Consider the following 16,013-nt stretch of genomic DNA (forward strand, 5'->3'; position numbering starts at 1 on the left):
CAGAGGCTTTTGACCTTGTTCGCTTTCGTTCTCATGCCATTTGCCGGTGACCTTTCAGGCAATGAAAAGCATGCCTCTGGAGAAATATCGCTTACAGAAAGCCTTCGCCGGTTTTAAAGAGAAAAATCACCTAATTAAGCGCAGCAGTAATTCATACAATCATCAATGTGTCTGGAGCTATGGTCCTCCCTCTGCGCTGACCTCCACCATTAGGAATGTGTGATTCAGCAGGGCAGAGAAAAGTGGACTGCTCCTATCTACTGAGTGCCAAGCTGTGCTGTAACAGAGCTATGGGCTGATCCAGAGGGACTCCATCAGCGGGCTCTGCCTCCTCCCAGGCGTCTTTAACAGCACAACATGCACAGATAGATTGAGGGGGAGGATCTTTAAGGATTTGGCAGTAACAGCCTTTCTGAGTACCAAAAGTGCTATTGCACTGAAGGCTGTTTTATTGTGTTGTGTTCCATTTGGACCCTCTGCTCAGCTGTTCGACTTGTTATTTGATGGTGGTTAGAGATCCTTATTAGAAATCCTGGGTGCTGGTTTAGCTCAGTGGGTGAGCAGGCGACCATGTGCCGGGTTTGAGTCTGATCTGCATGGCTTCCCATTTCTCTCTCCGTGCTTTCCTGTCTATCTTCACTGTTTCTATCCGATAAAGGCAACACACACACACACACACACACACACACACAAAAAAGAACACATTCCACATTAGACTGAACAGTTATATAAGTTACCTTATTGCTGTTCTGCTGGACAACATTCACAAGAAAGCACTGATTACTAAAGTCACCCCATGGGAGGCCAGCAGATTGGAATCAGTGACTCTGAGCACACTGGAATTTTGATTTCTTTGCTCTGATCATCTAAACCTAGCATCAGCGTCTTTTTACTGGAGGAGGTAGACAAAATTCTGACAAAGCAACATGTGAGTCAAGTCATGCAGCTGACTCACATCTGGGAAAAGAGATGGAAGGTGATGACTTAAGCCTTGGAAATGAAAGTAGCTCCCAAAGCATGCGATAGCCTCAGTCTCTTCTCGTACCCAGCGCTTATTAGTGACAATGGGTCAAACGTGTGATGTGAAAGTGGTCACCTTCAGTGGAAAACCCACAGGAGATTGTGTCCATCAGCTGAACGGTGTGATTTTCTTAATCTGATTATTTTGGTTTTAAAACCCACAACTTGACACTTCACTGTCCTCGGTTCACCCTCCCTGCTGTCGTTGGCTCTGTTTGCAGCTTTTAAACCCTAATGCACTCTACAGGCAAACCTTAGCAGCTCAAAAGCCCGACGTAACCCTCGGCACTCGACGAAGAGTAAAACAGAGCAAAGAGGGAGAGAATATTGGACATCGTTTACAGACAGCTCCAGATCAATGATAATGTCAGCATTCCCACGAGTGGCCAAAAAAATCAATAAATGCAGTTAGAAAATAATAATAATACAAGAGGTGGGGATATTGATAGTTTTTCTGAAATGAGATGCTATATGTATTGATCAACTGGTGGTAGCTATATTGATTAAGTTGTTCATCAATATTTCTGTTGTTGTACATCTATTAGTGTAGCCTCCTTTAGTCTATACATGCATGTAATCTTGTTTATTGCTTATTTAATTAAGCTAGTAATAAAATAAGTATAATACATATGGATTAGTGCTTTGGTAATCTTCTGTGGACAGTATATTGATAAGTCTGGTGACTTGATGTCTATAATGATGGATTTACTGCAGTATGCATCACTAAATCGAATGAAAAAAGCAGAAATGTAGAAGTAAATGTCCAATTTCTACTATGAATTAGCTAATGTGTCAGCAGATACAGCAGTATTTGCAAGTAAAAAGTAAGTGCAATTTTGCAATTTCATTAGTGCAGCATCCATTTCAAGAGCAACATCCCAAAGTGTTTCAAAACAAAATGCTAGAACATAGAAAAAGTCTAAATGTTAAAGGGTCTAATGCTGGACTTCATTGGACTGTGTTGGTTTTAGCACAGTGTAACCAGTAAACTGTACTGCTTAACGTTTATCAAAAGTAGTATCAGAAGGGACATCAAACCAAAATATCTGAAATTCTTTCCTGTGTTGGAACTCGCATCAGTTCCCAGAGGTTTAAATGTTTTCTTGGGAAGGATAGGAAGATCTTTCCTCTGTGCACTGGATTCTCCAGCTCCTCCTTACTCCAGGCGGTAGAGATCCCTGAGTGATGCCTGGCCTTTCTCCGGAGCTCTGGGAGGAAAATCCTGTTTAATGTCTCCACAATAACATTCCCTGGGGTTATTTATTCAGGAATGTTAATGTGCTTAGAATCTACTAGCCAGTATGGCCTCTGACACAGGCTCCTCTGGGTTTTCCTATCAAGCATTCAATCAGGCCGCTGCCATCTGTTTAAACAACAAAGATTGATGCAGCAGGAATCTATTGATGACCCTGCAGTCAGACAGTGCGGCTTATCAGTGTGTGCACAAGCCTGCCCGGATGCTCATCCACGCAGTGTGCGCTTCTGCCTGTGTTTTGCTTCAGTCTGACATTGTAAAGTGCAGCAGGAAACAGAAGCAGTTTAATGTTTGCGAGGCCTTCTGTAAAAAAAAATTCACGGACTACTTAGCATGCCTGTCATGCATTGTAAATGCTGTGTCCTCTTCCAGGATTTGTGCTTTATGTCATGGTTTGACTGAACACAACGCCATTACAGGATGTAAATGGGCCTCTCTTTACATGTGAGCTTCATTACTTTTCCACATTCATTTAATCTCTCTGTAGGTCCCTAAGTGGAAACAGATGCACAGAGCAGCGTGATTGCTTAACTAAAAATTCATGCACTGCAGGAGTTATTAACTAACAGTTCCCCTCTTTACACTGCACCTTTACTTTACAGTGTTTAGGCTTACTGTGAAATCCATAAAATAAATGTTTTCAAACACACACTTACTTGACTTCGACATCAATAATGCTTTCATATTTGCTATAAGGCGCCTCCAGCAGTGAGGCAAAATATAAATGATGCCATATAACTGATCATCAATATAAGCTAATGTTGTTATTTTTTAAAAAAAAATGTAGTTGCACAAAACAAACACCACAACAGTTTGACTTACCGTCGTGGGGGTGGTTTTAAAGACTAAAGAGAATGAAAGTTTATACACTTGCAGTTAAGAAGAAGGTGGGAACAAGAAATAATCAATTGAAATAAAGCATTATGAAAATTAAATTTCTATGATATACAGTAGCAGGCACATTTTTTGAGCCACCCCAAATTTCTTTATATATGCTAGGAAAACTGGAAGTAGGTGCAGAACTTTTTGAATCAAGTACAAATTTATATTTAAATATAGTGTAAGTATAGTGTAAATCTCTACAATTCATGAACATATAATGGAGGCAAGAGGGTGCACAACAACGTAGGTAAAACTGAAGTGGCAGAGAGAGTTGGGACTTAACATATCTGATGAGGAATGGTCACAAATCTGGAAAAAACAGCAGGCAACAGCATATCTCGTGTTTGGAGACTGCATTGCTGGAAAAATGTAATTAGATTTTTTATAACACCCAAAATTAGAAGCAAACACACTTCATTACCACATCCGTGTTGGAGAAGCTGTGGAGATGTAAATGTGTTCTGGTTCTGTCCCAAGATCGCAAAATCTAAGTCTTGTACATTATTATATCTTGGTGTCATTATGGAAAATGTGTTGAAAGAACATAGATACATATTAAAAATTATGATCAGGAAGCACCGATAAGCATGCCCAATAATAAGGCTCCAGGTCCAGACGGCTTTCCTGCAGAATTCTACAAAGAATTCTGGACGATTCTAGCACCAGTTTTTTACAGAACGTTGTTGGAAATCAAAGAAAAGGGCAGACTTCCATCAAATATGAATTCTGCAAACATTAATCTCCTGCTAAAACCAGGCAAAGACCCTGTATATCCCTCAAGCTATCGTCCAATATCCCTTATTAATGTAGACCTTAAAATAATCTGCAAAGCTCTCTCAAAGAGATTAGAGAAAATAACCCCCCTCCTAATTCATCCTGACCAAACTGGTTTCATAAAAGGTAGGCACTCATCAACAAATACACGCAGATTACTTAATTTGATAGACTACTCATACAGTAAAAACCTAGAAACTACAATATTCTCTTTAGATGCAGAAAAAGCATTTGACAGAGTTAACTGGAAATTTCTATTTGCAACTTTATACAAATTTGGTTTTGGATCCTCTTTCATAAACTGGTTAAAAATATTATATAATTTCCCAACAGCTTGTGTCAGAACAAATGACCAGACATCCTACAGCTTCTGTCTCCTGAGGGGCACTAGGCAGGGATGCCCACTCTCCCCTTCACTGTTTGCAATTTTTATTAAACCACTAGCAGCAGCAATTAGACAGAATTCAGTAATTAAGGGCATAAAATGCAAGAACGTGGAACATAAAATCAGCCTTTATGCCTATGATGTGTTACTATTTCTCCAAAATTCACAAACCAATATCTCTGGGGTGATTGAATTGATAAACTCTTTTGCAAGAATATCAGATTACTCAATTAACTGGTCAAAATCTACAGTCCTACCGATTAATTGCTCCTTCCATAATTCCTCTTCTACACCACTGCAATCGGGAAATATAAAATATTTAGGTATTAATGTTTCTCCCAAGCTTGCAGATCTAACTAAATTAAACCATATCCCACTTTTAAAGAAGGTAGAAGATGATCTGGCTAGATGGAAATGTCTACCCATATCACTCATGGGAAGGGTCGCTGCTATAAAAATGACGGTCTTACCAAAAATAAAATATTTATTCTCAATGATCCCAACTAAACCGCCACAAGATTGGTTCAGATCTCTAGATTCATACGTGTCCAAATTCCTTTGGAAAAATAAACCCCCACGTATAAGCTTAAAAACACTACAAAAGACCAAGGATAAAGGAGGACTAGAACTGCCTAACTTTCAGCACTACTTCTTAGCCAACAGGCTTCAGTTTATCTCAGGATGACTAAAACACACCCTCTTAGATGAACCTTGGCTAGATGTAGAACAAGCACTTTGCAATAATCTAGAGATCTCAGACCTACCATTTATCAGCTCAAACATCCAACGACATGAATGCTTTAAAAGCATCAACATCAGCTCTTCTCTGACAGCATGGTGGGAGTTTCTAAAATTGACGGCATCTTCATTAATCCCATGCAAACGTACACCTATCTGGAACAACCCTGACATATTACAAAACAATAATATGATAAACTTTTCAGATTGGAGTGATAAAGGAATCAAATATTTAGAACATATACTAGAAGGAACAGAATTTATTTCATTTGACAGACTAGTTACACAATATGGGATCAACAAGAAAAGATTTTTAGAATATCAACAAATTAAATCCATAGTAAAAAAGAAATTTAAACCGGGTCAAGTTGAACTACAAACACCACCAAGTGTGGTTCAATTTCTTACTCTTAAAACCCCCAAATTACTATCCAAAATATACAGAATGCTTTCTAAAACAGATGAATCAATATCACTTCCTATTGCAAAATGGGAAGCGGATTTATCAGTTAACTTAGACCTAAACTTCTGGTCTCAGATTTGCTTAAAAACCTTTCATTTAATTAGAAATCCCAGTCTTCAATCAATTCAATACAAAATACTACATAGAGTGCACTATACAGGTCATCGGCTGTTCAAGATGGGCTTTACGTCTACCAACAACTGCTCACACTGCCAAACCAATTCACCGGACAATTATATCCACGCTCTTTGGTTTTGGCGCGAGATATGTGAAGACTTATCGAAGTGTCTGAAATGTAACATTCCAACTTCCCCCTTAGTGTGTTTGTTGGGCAGCTTAGATAATGTCACTACAGATAAGAATGTAGCCCATATGGTTTTCACTGCCCTATGCATAGCCAAGAAAACTGTCCTCATGAACTGGAAAAATAAAAATAATCTTAATTCTAACCAATATAGAAATTATCTATTAGATTACATTAGTCTTGATACAGCCTCTGCCACCACATCAGATCAATTTCTCTGGGCTCCTTTGATCAGCTCCATCACCTAGTGGTGGTGGGGGGTCATAGTTTGGCTCCTACCTCAAAGCACACTGTGCGCTGTCGATCTTACGTGCTGCACAATAATGTTTAATATTTAGTATTTACTGTTATATTCCCATAGATCATCGTGATGTTGTTTATTATATCGCTCTTTTTTTCCTGCTTGTTTTCTCTTTTTTTCTTTCTCAACAGGTGATCCAGGTGATTGATATATGTATTTTTTGTCTGTTTTTTTTGTTGGTTTTTGTTTTTTGCCCTTTATCCCCGTCCCTCTTCTCCACTGTTTTTCTTTCCCTCTTTCTTTCTCCCCTTTCTTTTCCCCAGTCAGGTCTGTCCCGTATTTAGCAAGTGAAAATAAAATAAAATAAACAATAAAAGGTGAATCAAATAGACCATTACGGCAAGGCTGGAATGGTCCATTTGGTAAAGTAAATCCGTTGGGCAGCTTTCTTCAACTTTAGAGAATAATTGTGATGGCAAAAAGAGCCAAACAGGACAGGCAAAAAAAAAAAAAAAGTATGATTGCAGCCTGTAAAAAGGCAATCACAAGAAAATGGTACAAGATAGACCCACCATCGCAGGATGAATGGATCAAAATTATAGACGAAATACAAATTATGGAACAATTGACTTACAGAATAAGGACTCAGAAAGATTCAATACCATCACAGTGGGAGAAATGGACGGATTACATAAACTCGACAGGATAAAGACCATCACACTGATAATGAGAAACAATCAAATTGTAGAAACATGGTGACTCAACACCTTTTTATACCTGTTTTATTTATTTATTTCTTTTTCTTTTTATGTTCTTCTTTGTTGTTACCCTCCATCTCCCCTGTATAATGTTTAAAGAAAAACACTAAAAAGAAATGATCAAAAAATAAATATAGTGCAAAGCTAAAAACAACATGGATTCATCTCTCCATCAGACGCATCACCACGGATCTTGTGTAATTTGGCGTAACCTTCAAGAAGAAAGTACCATCAGGTATTTTCCACAGTGTATTACATGGTGGATCAAAATCTGATGGTACTTTTTTAATCAGTTTTCACAAGATGCCCAACACCACTGGCTGAAATGCAGCCCAAACCATGACACAGCCTCCACCGTGTTTTACAGATGGCTGCAGACACTCACTGTTGTACGTCTCTCCTGACCTCCTCCATATGCATTTACAATGATTTGAAAAAGTGGTATTTGCATTTATCACTCTGTAAGACCTGCTGCCGTTAACTTTAGTCCAGGGTTGGTGTCATTTAGCATCAGCATTTTCTCCTCGCTATCCTTTTGTAAAAATGTCTTCTTGACAGCCAGGCACTGAGACTTTCTGAAGAGGCTTTGGCAAACTGAAACTGAAAAGCCAGATGCATCTCTCAGGTCCTGTGTCAGTCTTTGCTTTCAGATACTGTTAATCTGATGTAGACTTTTTTTAAATTCCTGCTAATCGTCTTTTTCCTCCAGTTGTTTAGTTTCCTTACATTATTATGCCTGTCAAATGGTTTATATTGAATTTAAGAAATGACAACAAACTATGTGTTTTTTTTCCACAGGCCTCCAAATTATGGAGGCCTGTTCTAGGTCTGGTCACGGCAGATGGCCCCGCCCCTCCCTGAGCCTGGTTCTGCTGGAGGTTTCTTCCAGTGAAAAGGGAGTTTTTCCTTCCCACTGTCGCCAAAATGCTTGCTCATAGGGGGTCATGTGATTGTTGGGTTTTTCTCTGTATTGCAGGGTCTACCTTACAATATAAAGTGCCTTGAGCTAACTGTTATAATTTGGCGCTGTATAAATAAAATTGAATTGAACAGAATTGTAAATTATGCATTAAGACTTGTGTACAGTATTGTACACACCTACATTATCAAGGGGCCATTTTCTTCTCCCTCACCTACACAGACGTCATTATGTATCATAGCTGACTGCAATGCATGAAGTATCACAGAATCACTGTGCGATGTTTCTTTGTTTTCACCAAAGCTCAACAGATAAAGTCCCAACCTCTGTGCTAAGCTAAACAAGAAGAAGCTTAATGTAAGAGTGGCAATAATCTTCTCATTTAAATTCAAAACTGAGGGAAATATACATTTTTTCCCCCAAAATGTTGAACTTTTTCTCCCCAACATTAGGATTTTACAGTCTTCTTAAATATCTTCTATACTACATATTTGACATGTGATGATTTCCACACTTTCAAGCTTATTTTTCTTTGCAAACTTGAACGAACAGCTGAGCGTTTCCTGGTCTTGTTGTGCCGTAGGAATCCAGGGATCCTCGTCCTCAGTGATTGGCTTTGTTTGCATGTGACTGCCTTCCACCACATGAAGCAGCAGGATTTCCTGGCTCGTTCGCCTCATTTGTAATGCTGTTTTTCTGACCCTCGACTCAAACATGTTTGCCCTAGTTCATGCTCATTATTTGGGGATTTGAGCTCTAAGGATGTTAATATATCTTTTTTCCTTTCTTTCTTTTAACGATCAGGGTGACTCTCTGCAGTCAGGGTGATGTGGTTTTAATTCTGCTCTTCACATGTTTCAGGTGTTTGAGGAAAAGAAAGTAGGGTAACTGCTGTAACAAACCTCCTGCCCTCTTTATGATCCACAGTAAATCACGTTTAATTGCAATGGCAGAAGCAGTAAAATCATATCTGCTCGTAATGTTCCCCTTTCAATGATATCCGCATTTTGACCATTTTTTAATGTTTACACAACTTTATAATTTCCCTAAAACTGGAAGTCAGAGGCCCTGACTCATAAAAAAACAACATAATTCCTTCGGTGCGCAACTTTTTTATGATTAACCACTGCGTCATGTAACGCTAACTTTAGGGTCACTCGCACATTTCCTGAAAGAGGTGGGCAGTAATTTATGCCCCCGTACACCAAGTGAAACCTGATGTTTATTCACTCCTCACTTCAGCTTCATGCTTTTTTTCCAGTCCAGGAGGCTGCAGAATGCTGTGTCACATTTGACAAATTTACCATCAGTGTTAATGCTTCTCTCTGATGAAGTCACTGAAACGTGCTCGCAGCAGTCGAGCACCTTTGTCAACAAACTTGGACATTTAATGGCCGAGCTTTCCTATAAAGTTACAACAACTACATTCTCCTGGTATACGCGATGACCTCATGGTGTTGACTTAGGCTCAGTTTTCAGGATTTGACAGGCTCAGTGGTGAAACTTGATCCGTAATCTTAAGAAAACAAAACTTGTGATTGTAAATCCCTGAAGTGCAAAGATATGACCTGATTTTTCAGACCAGAATGTGTCACCCTTTTATGGAGAGCTTGGAAATGTTGAATACATGCTGCCATCTGCAGGCCATTACAGAAAATCTAGTTTACATTTGAGCTTCAGCTGATGCTCTGTTACAAAGGTCAAAAGAAGGTCTTATTTATAGTTCTGATTATTTTCACTGAATTAAAGTGTTTAACTGATGCACATTGTAAAAATACAGCAACTAAGTGGTTTAGAAGGTGAGAAGAGGTCATAACGTTTTGCTTTAGTAATGCTCAAAGATGGCACACGCCATTCTACTGGAATGTTAATCTTTGATATAAACCTTGCACTCGTGGTTAATGCCAGATGTTAATTTTGTAATTTTGTTGTAGGTTAAGCAACATCTTTTTTTTTTTGGACAGGGAAAAAAACATGTGCATTTATCTTATTAGCCCTGTGACAGACTGGATAAACAGAAGAGGTTGGATGGATTTATCTGTGCAAAAATTCATTTTTCATGGAATATTATGTAGTGCAACTAAAAGCAAAAACAAAATAGCTATTAAATTCTTACATTTATGCTTCGTGATTCTAAAAATAAATTAGCAACAATGACAGCAACACATTTCTTTCTACAAAAAGTCTTGATCCAGCCCTCATGACTTTTTATTTCCCTTCTAAGCAGCAACACGTTCCTGTTATTTCTAAAGTTTTTCAATCATTTTTAGTCCAGTCCTTATACCTGAATTCTTATAGATATGTCTTATGTGCTTTTTGCTTCTTTGTTTGTTTATTTGTTAGCCACTTAACACTGACCTATGAGTAATTCAAGCATAAATAACTCATTATAATCATTAGATTCCCATCCCCTGTGTAATACCATCTGGATAGTATCTGATTGAAAATGGCTTCACAAACCCACAGTGACACACACTGTTAGTCATGCAGTAGATTGGCCTCCCCAGAGCCCAGAGCTCAACATTACTGAAATTTACAGTAATTTCCTGTCATTTCTATTTACAGCACAGTTACTAATCTCATCTGCAGTAATTTGCAGTAATGTGGAATCATCCTGAAAACATCAAAAGAAGAGTTGCGTTTCTCCAGAAACCTGGAGAACTTAAAAAATTACAAGGAAGCCTGACTAAGAGAATTCTGTCTGTGTTGGAGAATAAAGGTGGTCGTACCAAATATTAACTTTCAAACACCTTAGAAATGTGCTTACTCTGTTTTTATATGAATGATTTTTTGTGGTTGAGTTTTATTTTTTGAAGTTTCAATAAATTGTTGCATCTTTTCTTGATTTTCCTGACAAAATGTTAAGAAATAAGAGTTGGCTCAAGACTTTTACACGCCAGAATACCTGCGTGTTAAAAACACAGTTCTGATATTGAATTTGATCCATTTATACAATTTCTATGAGGGCAGTAATCCTTAACAGCAACTACTGTGACTCCTATATAAAGTTTACCTGAAATGGTCACTATAACAACAGCGTCGTCCTGGTGGCCGCTGAGCAGCTCCAGTAAAACCAGTTGAGGTTTTCTGTTCCACTGCTGAGATTTAAATGTAAAGGTGAGTGAAATTTACGAGCCTCTAAACCGTGGCGTAAGCCGCCGAGGGAGGTAAAGCTAAAGGGCAGAAGAAATTCATCTTTTAAACCACGCATGAGATCATGACTCATTCTTTAACATAAACACTGTGCTCCCAGCTCATGCACAGACATGAACATTAGTTGTTTGGATGTGGTGGACACTTTTCGACACTTATTTTCAAATGAAGATCTCCAAAAGTTTTGAACTGCTGCTACTGCTTTGTATGTATGTTTATGTATTTTGTTAAATTCCAGCACCATCATTGCATCATTACCTTGATTCTATCATACATGAAACCTTCTGAAGTCTTGGATCTTGTTAATTATGAGGTATTGGCAGGTCCAGGTCAAGTTTTATGAAGCATCACTAACATGTTTTCTGCACTTTGCTTCACATTTTTAGTTAGGGTGATGCTGTATCATCATTGCATATTAAACAGGTATTAAACAATGCATTTTCTGCACAAAATCTTAGATGTGAAAAAGCAACAAGCATATAACCATCGGTCCAGTTTTAAAGAGGCATGAATATGGGGCAAAATGACAGCAAACAAAAATAAATCAACAATTTTAGCAGCTGGCAGATGTCAGCTTCCTCCCTGCTTGTTTGACCCATCTATGAGTCTAAAAAAGTAGGTTGTGATTCCTTCCTCTTGGGGCTTTGCAAATCTTGAGCACTTAAAGAGCCCACACAAAGCTTTGGGGTTTTTGTTTTGTTTTTTAATTGCGTGAAATCTATTTGAGCAAAACACTTCAGACAGCAATGATGATAAACGAGAACAACGTCACTCCAACAACACACTCAAAACAAACAAGTTCATACTAGCAGAAACACAACAACATGCTCAGTGGAAAAAAATGGTAAGCAACGCTAAGCTTTGCATTCACTAGCAATCCATTAACAGCCCGATGAAGTACAGCTGTGGGCGATCCGATTTATGGACTGGATGGTGTTGCCACGAAAACTGAACCACAGTGAAAGAAGAGGCCGGAGGAAGGTCAGTGGGCTGATTAACTAATAGTTTGGTAGGTAAGTCAGAACCTACCTACCAAACTATTGCAAGCTTTACAACAAATGCAAACATTTTGCAGTAATGGGGTTTCCACAAGCTTTGCATTTTGGGAGATCTGTCTCATTCTTCTCAGCAGATCTGCTCAGCCTTTGTTAGTCTGGGTGTCAGTCACCTGTTAACTGTCACCCACAGATGGATCTTAATTTCTTGAAGTCCAGTTCCCCATGCCCCTGCACTCTGAAGTGCTTCTTCTATCTGTATGGTTCGGTTATTCTTTCCTCATGTTCGTTCATGAATACGGCAAGGCAGGAGGAAAAGAGCTTAGACGAGGTTGACGTGAAGGAGGACATGCAGAGGGTGTGACAGTGAAGGAAGAAGAAGAAATATTTCCTTAGTTTTTAGAAAAGCATCCTCATGGCATTATACCAGTGCTACGTCTGCCATCCTTCACCATCAAGAGGCCTGCACTTGCCTGTACATTCATTTTCTTCTTATCAGAGCACATTTTTGGCCATGCTCCCATAGATCTTTAAATGCAATTTAGAGAACTATGGGCAGTCTTGTGAGTAAAAGCTGTTACTTAGAATTGTTTCCATCTAGCACTAATCTCGCTTAGCTGCGTGTCTAATAGGGAAGGACAGTTTGGCTGAACAATAACATAAAAAATAATCTGATGATTCCAAAGGTTTATCATCTTATACTTCACTACTTAACCAGCTTTCACTGGTTTCATACCATAATCTAAGCTGGCAAGGTCTTCAGACACTTCCTTTGAGCTCATGAACTGTATGAACTATGTATACTGAGATTAACCAAATGCACCACTGAAAAGTGTATTATCTTACTTTTTTTCATTGATTGTACTTAATTGTATTTTTGTATTTCCTTCATATATATGTACCTGAGCTGAGGTGACGCAAAAATTTCCCCGTTGTGGGATCAATAAAGTCTTATCTTATTTCTATCTTATCTTAAAAACACAGGAAATCATTCCTGCCTGTGGTTATCTTTCTGTTTTTAACTTTATATTTTATATTTTGTGTGTAACATATCGGGGATATTTCTATATTAGAGCTATTTTGTAATATATTGTATTATTTAATATGGTACTTACTGTCTTGGAGCACGTGTGACCACATATTTGCTCTGGGATTACTGAAGTATTGTGTCGTTCTGGTGTGCACTGTGTACTGGGAAAACTAGTCAGTGGAATTTCCCACAGATGGACTACAGTCAAGTTTGAATACCTTAAGGCTTAAAAGAAAGCGAAACCAGACTGCCAGTAAAGTCAGTCACGTGATCCCATATCTTTACAGGGTATCCGGCACGCTCTGGTCTGCGGCAGCTCGGTGCTCGCAGGTGTTTCTGAAGCTTGTCAGTGTGAAATTCCTGCCATTGTTTGAGGAATGCACAAAGGGCATTTCCACTTTCCGCCGTCATGTTCCGGGCTGCATACCTCTGTAATAGGCTGTGAATGGTGACGGCAGTCAGCTGCCGCACTTGGTTTGTTCGTTCATACTTCCAGCGTTTTCGTAGATTTTTCTGCGCTCCCGTGACAAGTTTTTGTTTGTTTGTTTGTTTGTTTTCCAGTCGCGATCATGCTGAACTGTGGAGCGTTCAGGAATATAACCCTCGGACTGTGCTGTAAGTCGACAAGTGCGGGCTGGTTTGCGCGTGTGTGAGGTTTAAAGGGAATTTACGCTTAAGTGTTCCTTCCCATCCAAAACCAGCGATCGGGATGGCAGAGGGGTTATTCAGGGATTACTCCCCGGATCTAACAGAGCTGGAAAATAAGATCGGGATGAAGACACCGGAAAGTCTTCTGACCTGGATGAGAGATGCTCCAAATTGTGAAGGTGGCCGGAGGTCTGAAGTGAGCGGCAGGGAAAACCACAGCGCTGATTTCCCCGAGGCTTTATCTGACAAAATTAACAACTTAAAAAAAGAGCTGGTAAACATTTCTGTGCTCACTAATAATTATTTCCTGTGTGTGTGTGTGTGCGTGTGTATTATATGATACAGGTATATTTATAGAAAAGATTCCAAATGGAGTTTCCATCATGCGTTTTAGTGACTCACCATTACCTGTGTATTTTTCCTTACTTGGCCAAAGCTAAGCTACAACCTGTACAACTTGTTTAGCAATCACTGTGACATGTATGAAGTGCCATTCTGAGCCACTTCACAGGCAGCAGTTTATTTCTTATGACAGTCACTCTTACCTGTGTTCTCACCACACCTGTCAGTGCCACATTCTGACAACAGATTCCTATGTTGACTCCCACCACCTTTGTTCCACTCTAATGCAATTAAAATGAGCATGATAGTGGGGTGGAAGGAGTGGAGAAGTTCATAGTACACACACACACACCTGTTTCTTCAGTTACACCTTAACACTCACTAACTCTGTGGCATTTAATCAGAGATGGCTCCGTTCTGCCGATGTAAGGATCCTACGGCAACTGGTGGCTTTGAACGAAGGGATCGAGACCATGCGCTGGCTACTGGAGGATAGGGGCCCTTTAACCAGTCGTGGCAGCAGTTTAACAGGAAGCCTGAGCAGCCTGGAGAATGGGCCTTTGATGTCTCCCTGCAGGTGGGTAACCAGGTGTCCCACTCTCTTGTCTCCATGCCCCACATACTAAGGCAATGTCTCACATTTTAGTGTGCAAAAGAGAACACAGAGACATACAGTGTGATTTTTTTTTTTAACGTTTTTATTGTGATTGCTGCAAGCATGCAACTTTAACAGCTTTAATGTTTTCAAAAAGACTGTTGGGATCAAGTGGCAGTTTCCTAAATTTAGTAGCCTACAGCATGTTGGCAAAATAATGCAAGATTTTCTAAAAGCGGTTAAAGGGAGAAGTTGTGGATCAAAGGATAGTCAAGGACGTTTGTGGCAAATTAGAAAACTCAACTGGAAAGACATAAATCACAAAATTGGCACATAAAATGCTGGCCATGATTTTCAGGCCCTTGCAGAAGAGGTCAAAAATTATGTGTTGCTGACCCATCAGAATAGACTTTCCTTGAGAGAAATGAACTTAAATCCTGCCTGTGACTGATGCATTTCTGTTTCTTTTCCCACAGAGAAAACCCAGACTACCCTGAGGAACTGACTGAAATAATGGGTGAGAATTCAGAGAATTCAAACCCTAAAAGCTATGCTGACATTCTCAGTTCAGACTCTAGTGAAGGAACATCTCAGAGTCCTTCCGGCTCCGAATTTTTGATCAATCATTCTGCTCCTGGAAGTTTTGGTCAGACATCATTTAGTCCAGCCAGTGGATTGAATGATGAACAACCACAGGACGTTTTTCTAACGTATTTAGCGCCAAAAGTAAAAAATCGTGGCGACACAATCAGAAGAGTTTTGCTTAGATCTTTCAAACCAAGAAAAAGCTTGGACGTGGAGACTTTTGACCCCACTCCACTTCCACGAGAGACACAGACATTACACCAACCTCAGGAGAGTTTCACAGCATCTCACACCAATATTATAGAAAAGGAAGACAGTGAAACCAGTGAGGAGGAAGTTTTTCTAGGCTATGATGCCCGGTGGTCCTGGGTGGAATCAGAAGATGATGTGACATATGTATGACGACCTCTGAACACAACTTTGATTTATGATCTTTGCTTTAAAGCTTTTCAACTAGTGATCTGAGACGTAAAGGCACTTTGGCACATTTTTTAGAATAAGATTAAAGCCACTGACTAATGTGAAGTTTCTCTGTGTGTCACTATATACTCTGTGTGTTTGACTTGATATTTTTAAATCATTTGTTATAAATATTAAATAATTAGAAATGAATGATGTGATGAAGGTTTCAAACACCTGAATGAGATCTGAGCATCAGATTTTGTGTCTTTGTTGTGTAACCATCGGGTCTTATGTTTTGTATTTGTTTAAGTAACTTTGCTTAGCAGTTTTCTTATCTTGAATTTTATGGACACTGTGCTTTCTTTCCTAAATCTCTTGAAGATAGGGGAAAAATAGCAGAAGGTGATTTTTTTTTTTTCAATTTAGAGTAAGGCTTTTTGTATTTATGAGCCTAATATATCTTTTTTATATATACAGTGGGGCAAAAAAGTATTTAGTCAGCCACCGATTGTGCAAGTTCCCCC

General features: G+C 39.1%; 1 protein-coding gene across 1 annotated transcript; it reads left to right on the forward strand.

Moving 5' to 3' along the window:
• Window positions 1-13,234: 13,234 nt before the first annotated feature.
• On the forward strand, window positions 13,235-15,617 carry LOC146688157 (uncharacterized). Its single transcript, XM_085438969.1, has 3 exons — window positions 13,235-13,839; window positions 14,312-14,484; window positions 14,979-15,617. Exons 1-3 carry the CDS (start codon window positions 13,627-13,629, stop codon window positions 15,487-15,489), a joined length of 897 nt encoding a protein of 298 aa, XP_085295095.1. The 5' UTR covers window positions 13,235-13,626; the 3' UTR covers window positions 15,490-15,617.
• Window positions 15,618-16,013: the final 396 nt, after the last annotated feature.

This window comes from Copadichromis virginalis, linkage group LG18, assembly GCF_057382275.1.
Source record: "Copadichromis virginalis isolate Kocher_CV1m ecotype Utaka linkage group LG18, C_Virginalis_male_GT1.1, whole genome shotgun sequence".
NCBI lineage: Eukaryota > Metazoa > Chordata > Actinopteri > Cichliformes > Cichlidae > Copadichromis > Copadichromis virginalis.

Excerpts from the sequence above, each read along its gene's own strand:
- LOC146688157 (XM_085438969.1), top strand. The coding sequence starts at position 13,627 with ATGGCAGAGGGGTTATTCAGGGATTACTCCCCGGATCTAACAGAGCTG. Across the intron at positions 13,840-14,311 it reads ACAACTTAAAAAAAGAGCTG|AGATGGCTCCGTTCTGCCGA; the intron begins GTAAACATTTCT and ends GCATTTAATCAG. Across the intron at positions 14,485-14,978 it reads CCTTTGATGTCTCCCTGCAG|AGAAAACCCAGACTACCCTG; the intron begins GTGGGTAACCAG and ends CTTTTCCCACAG.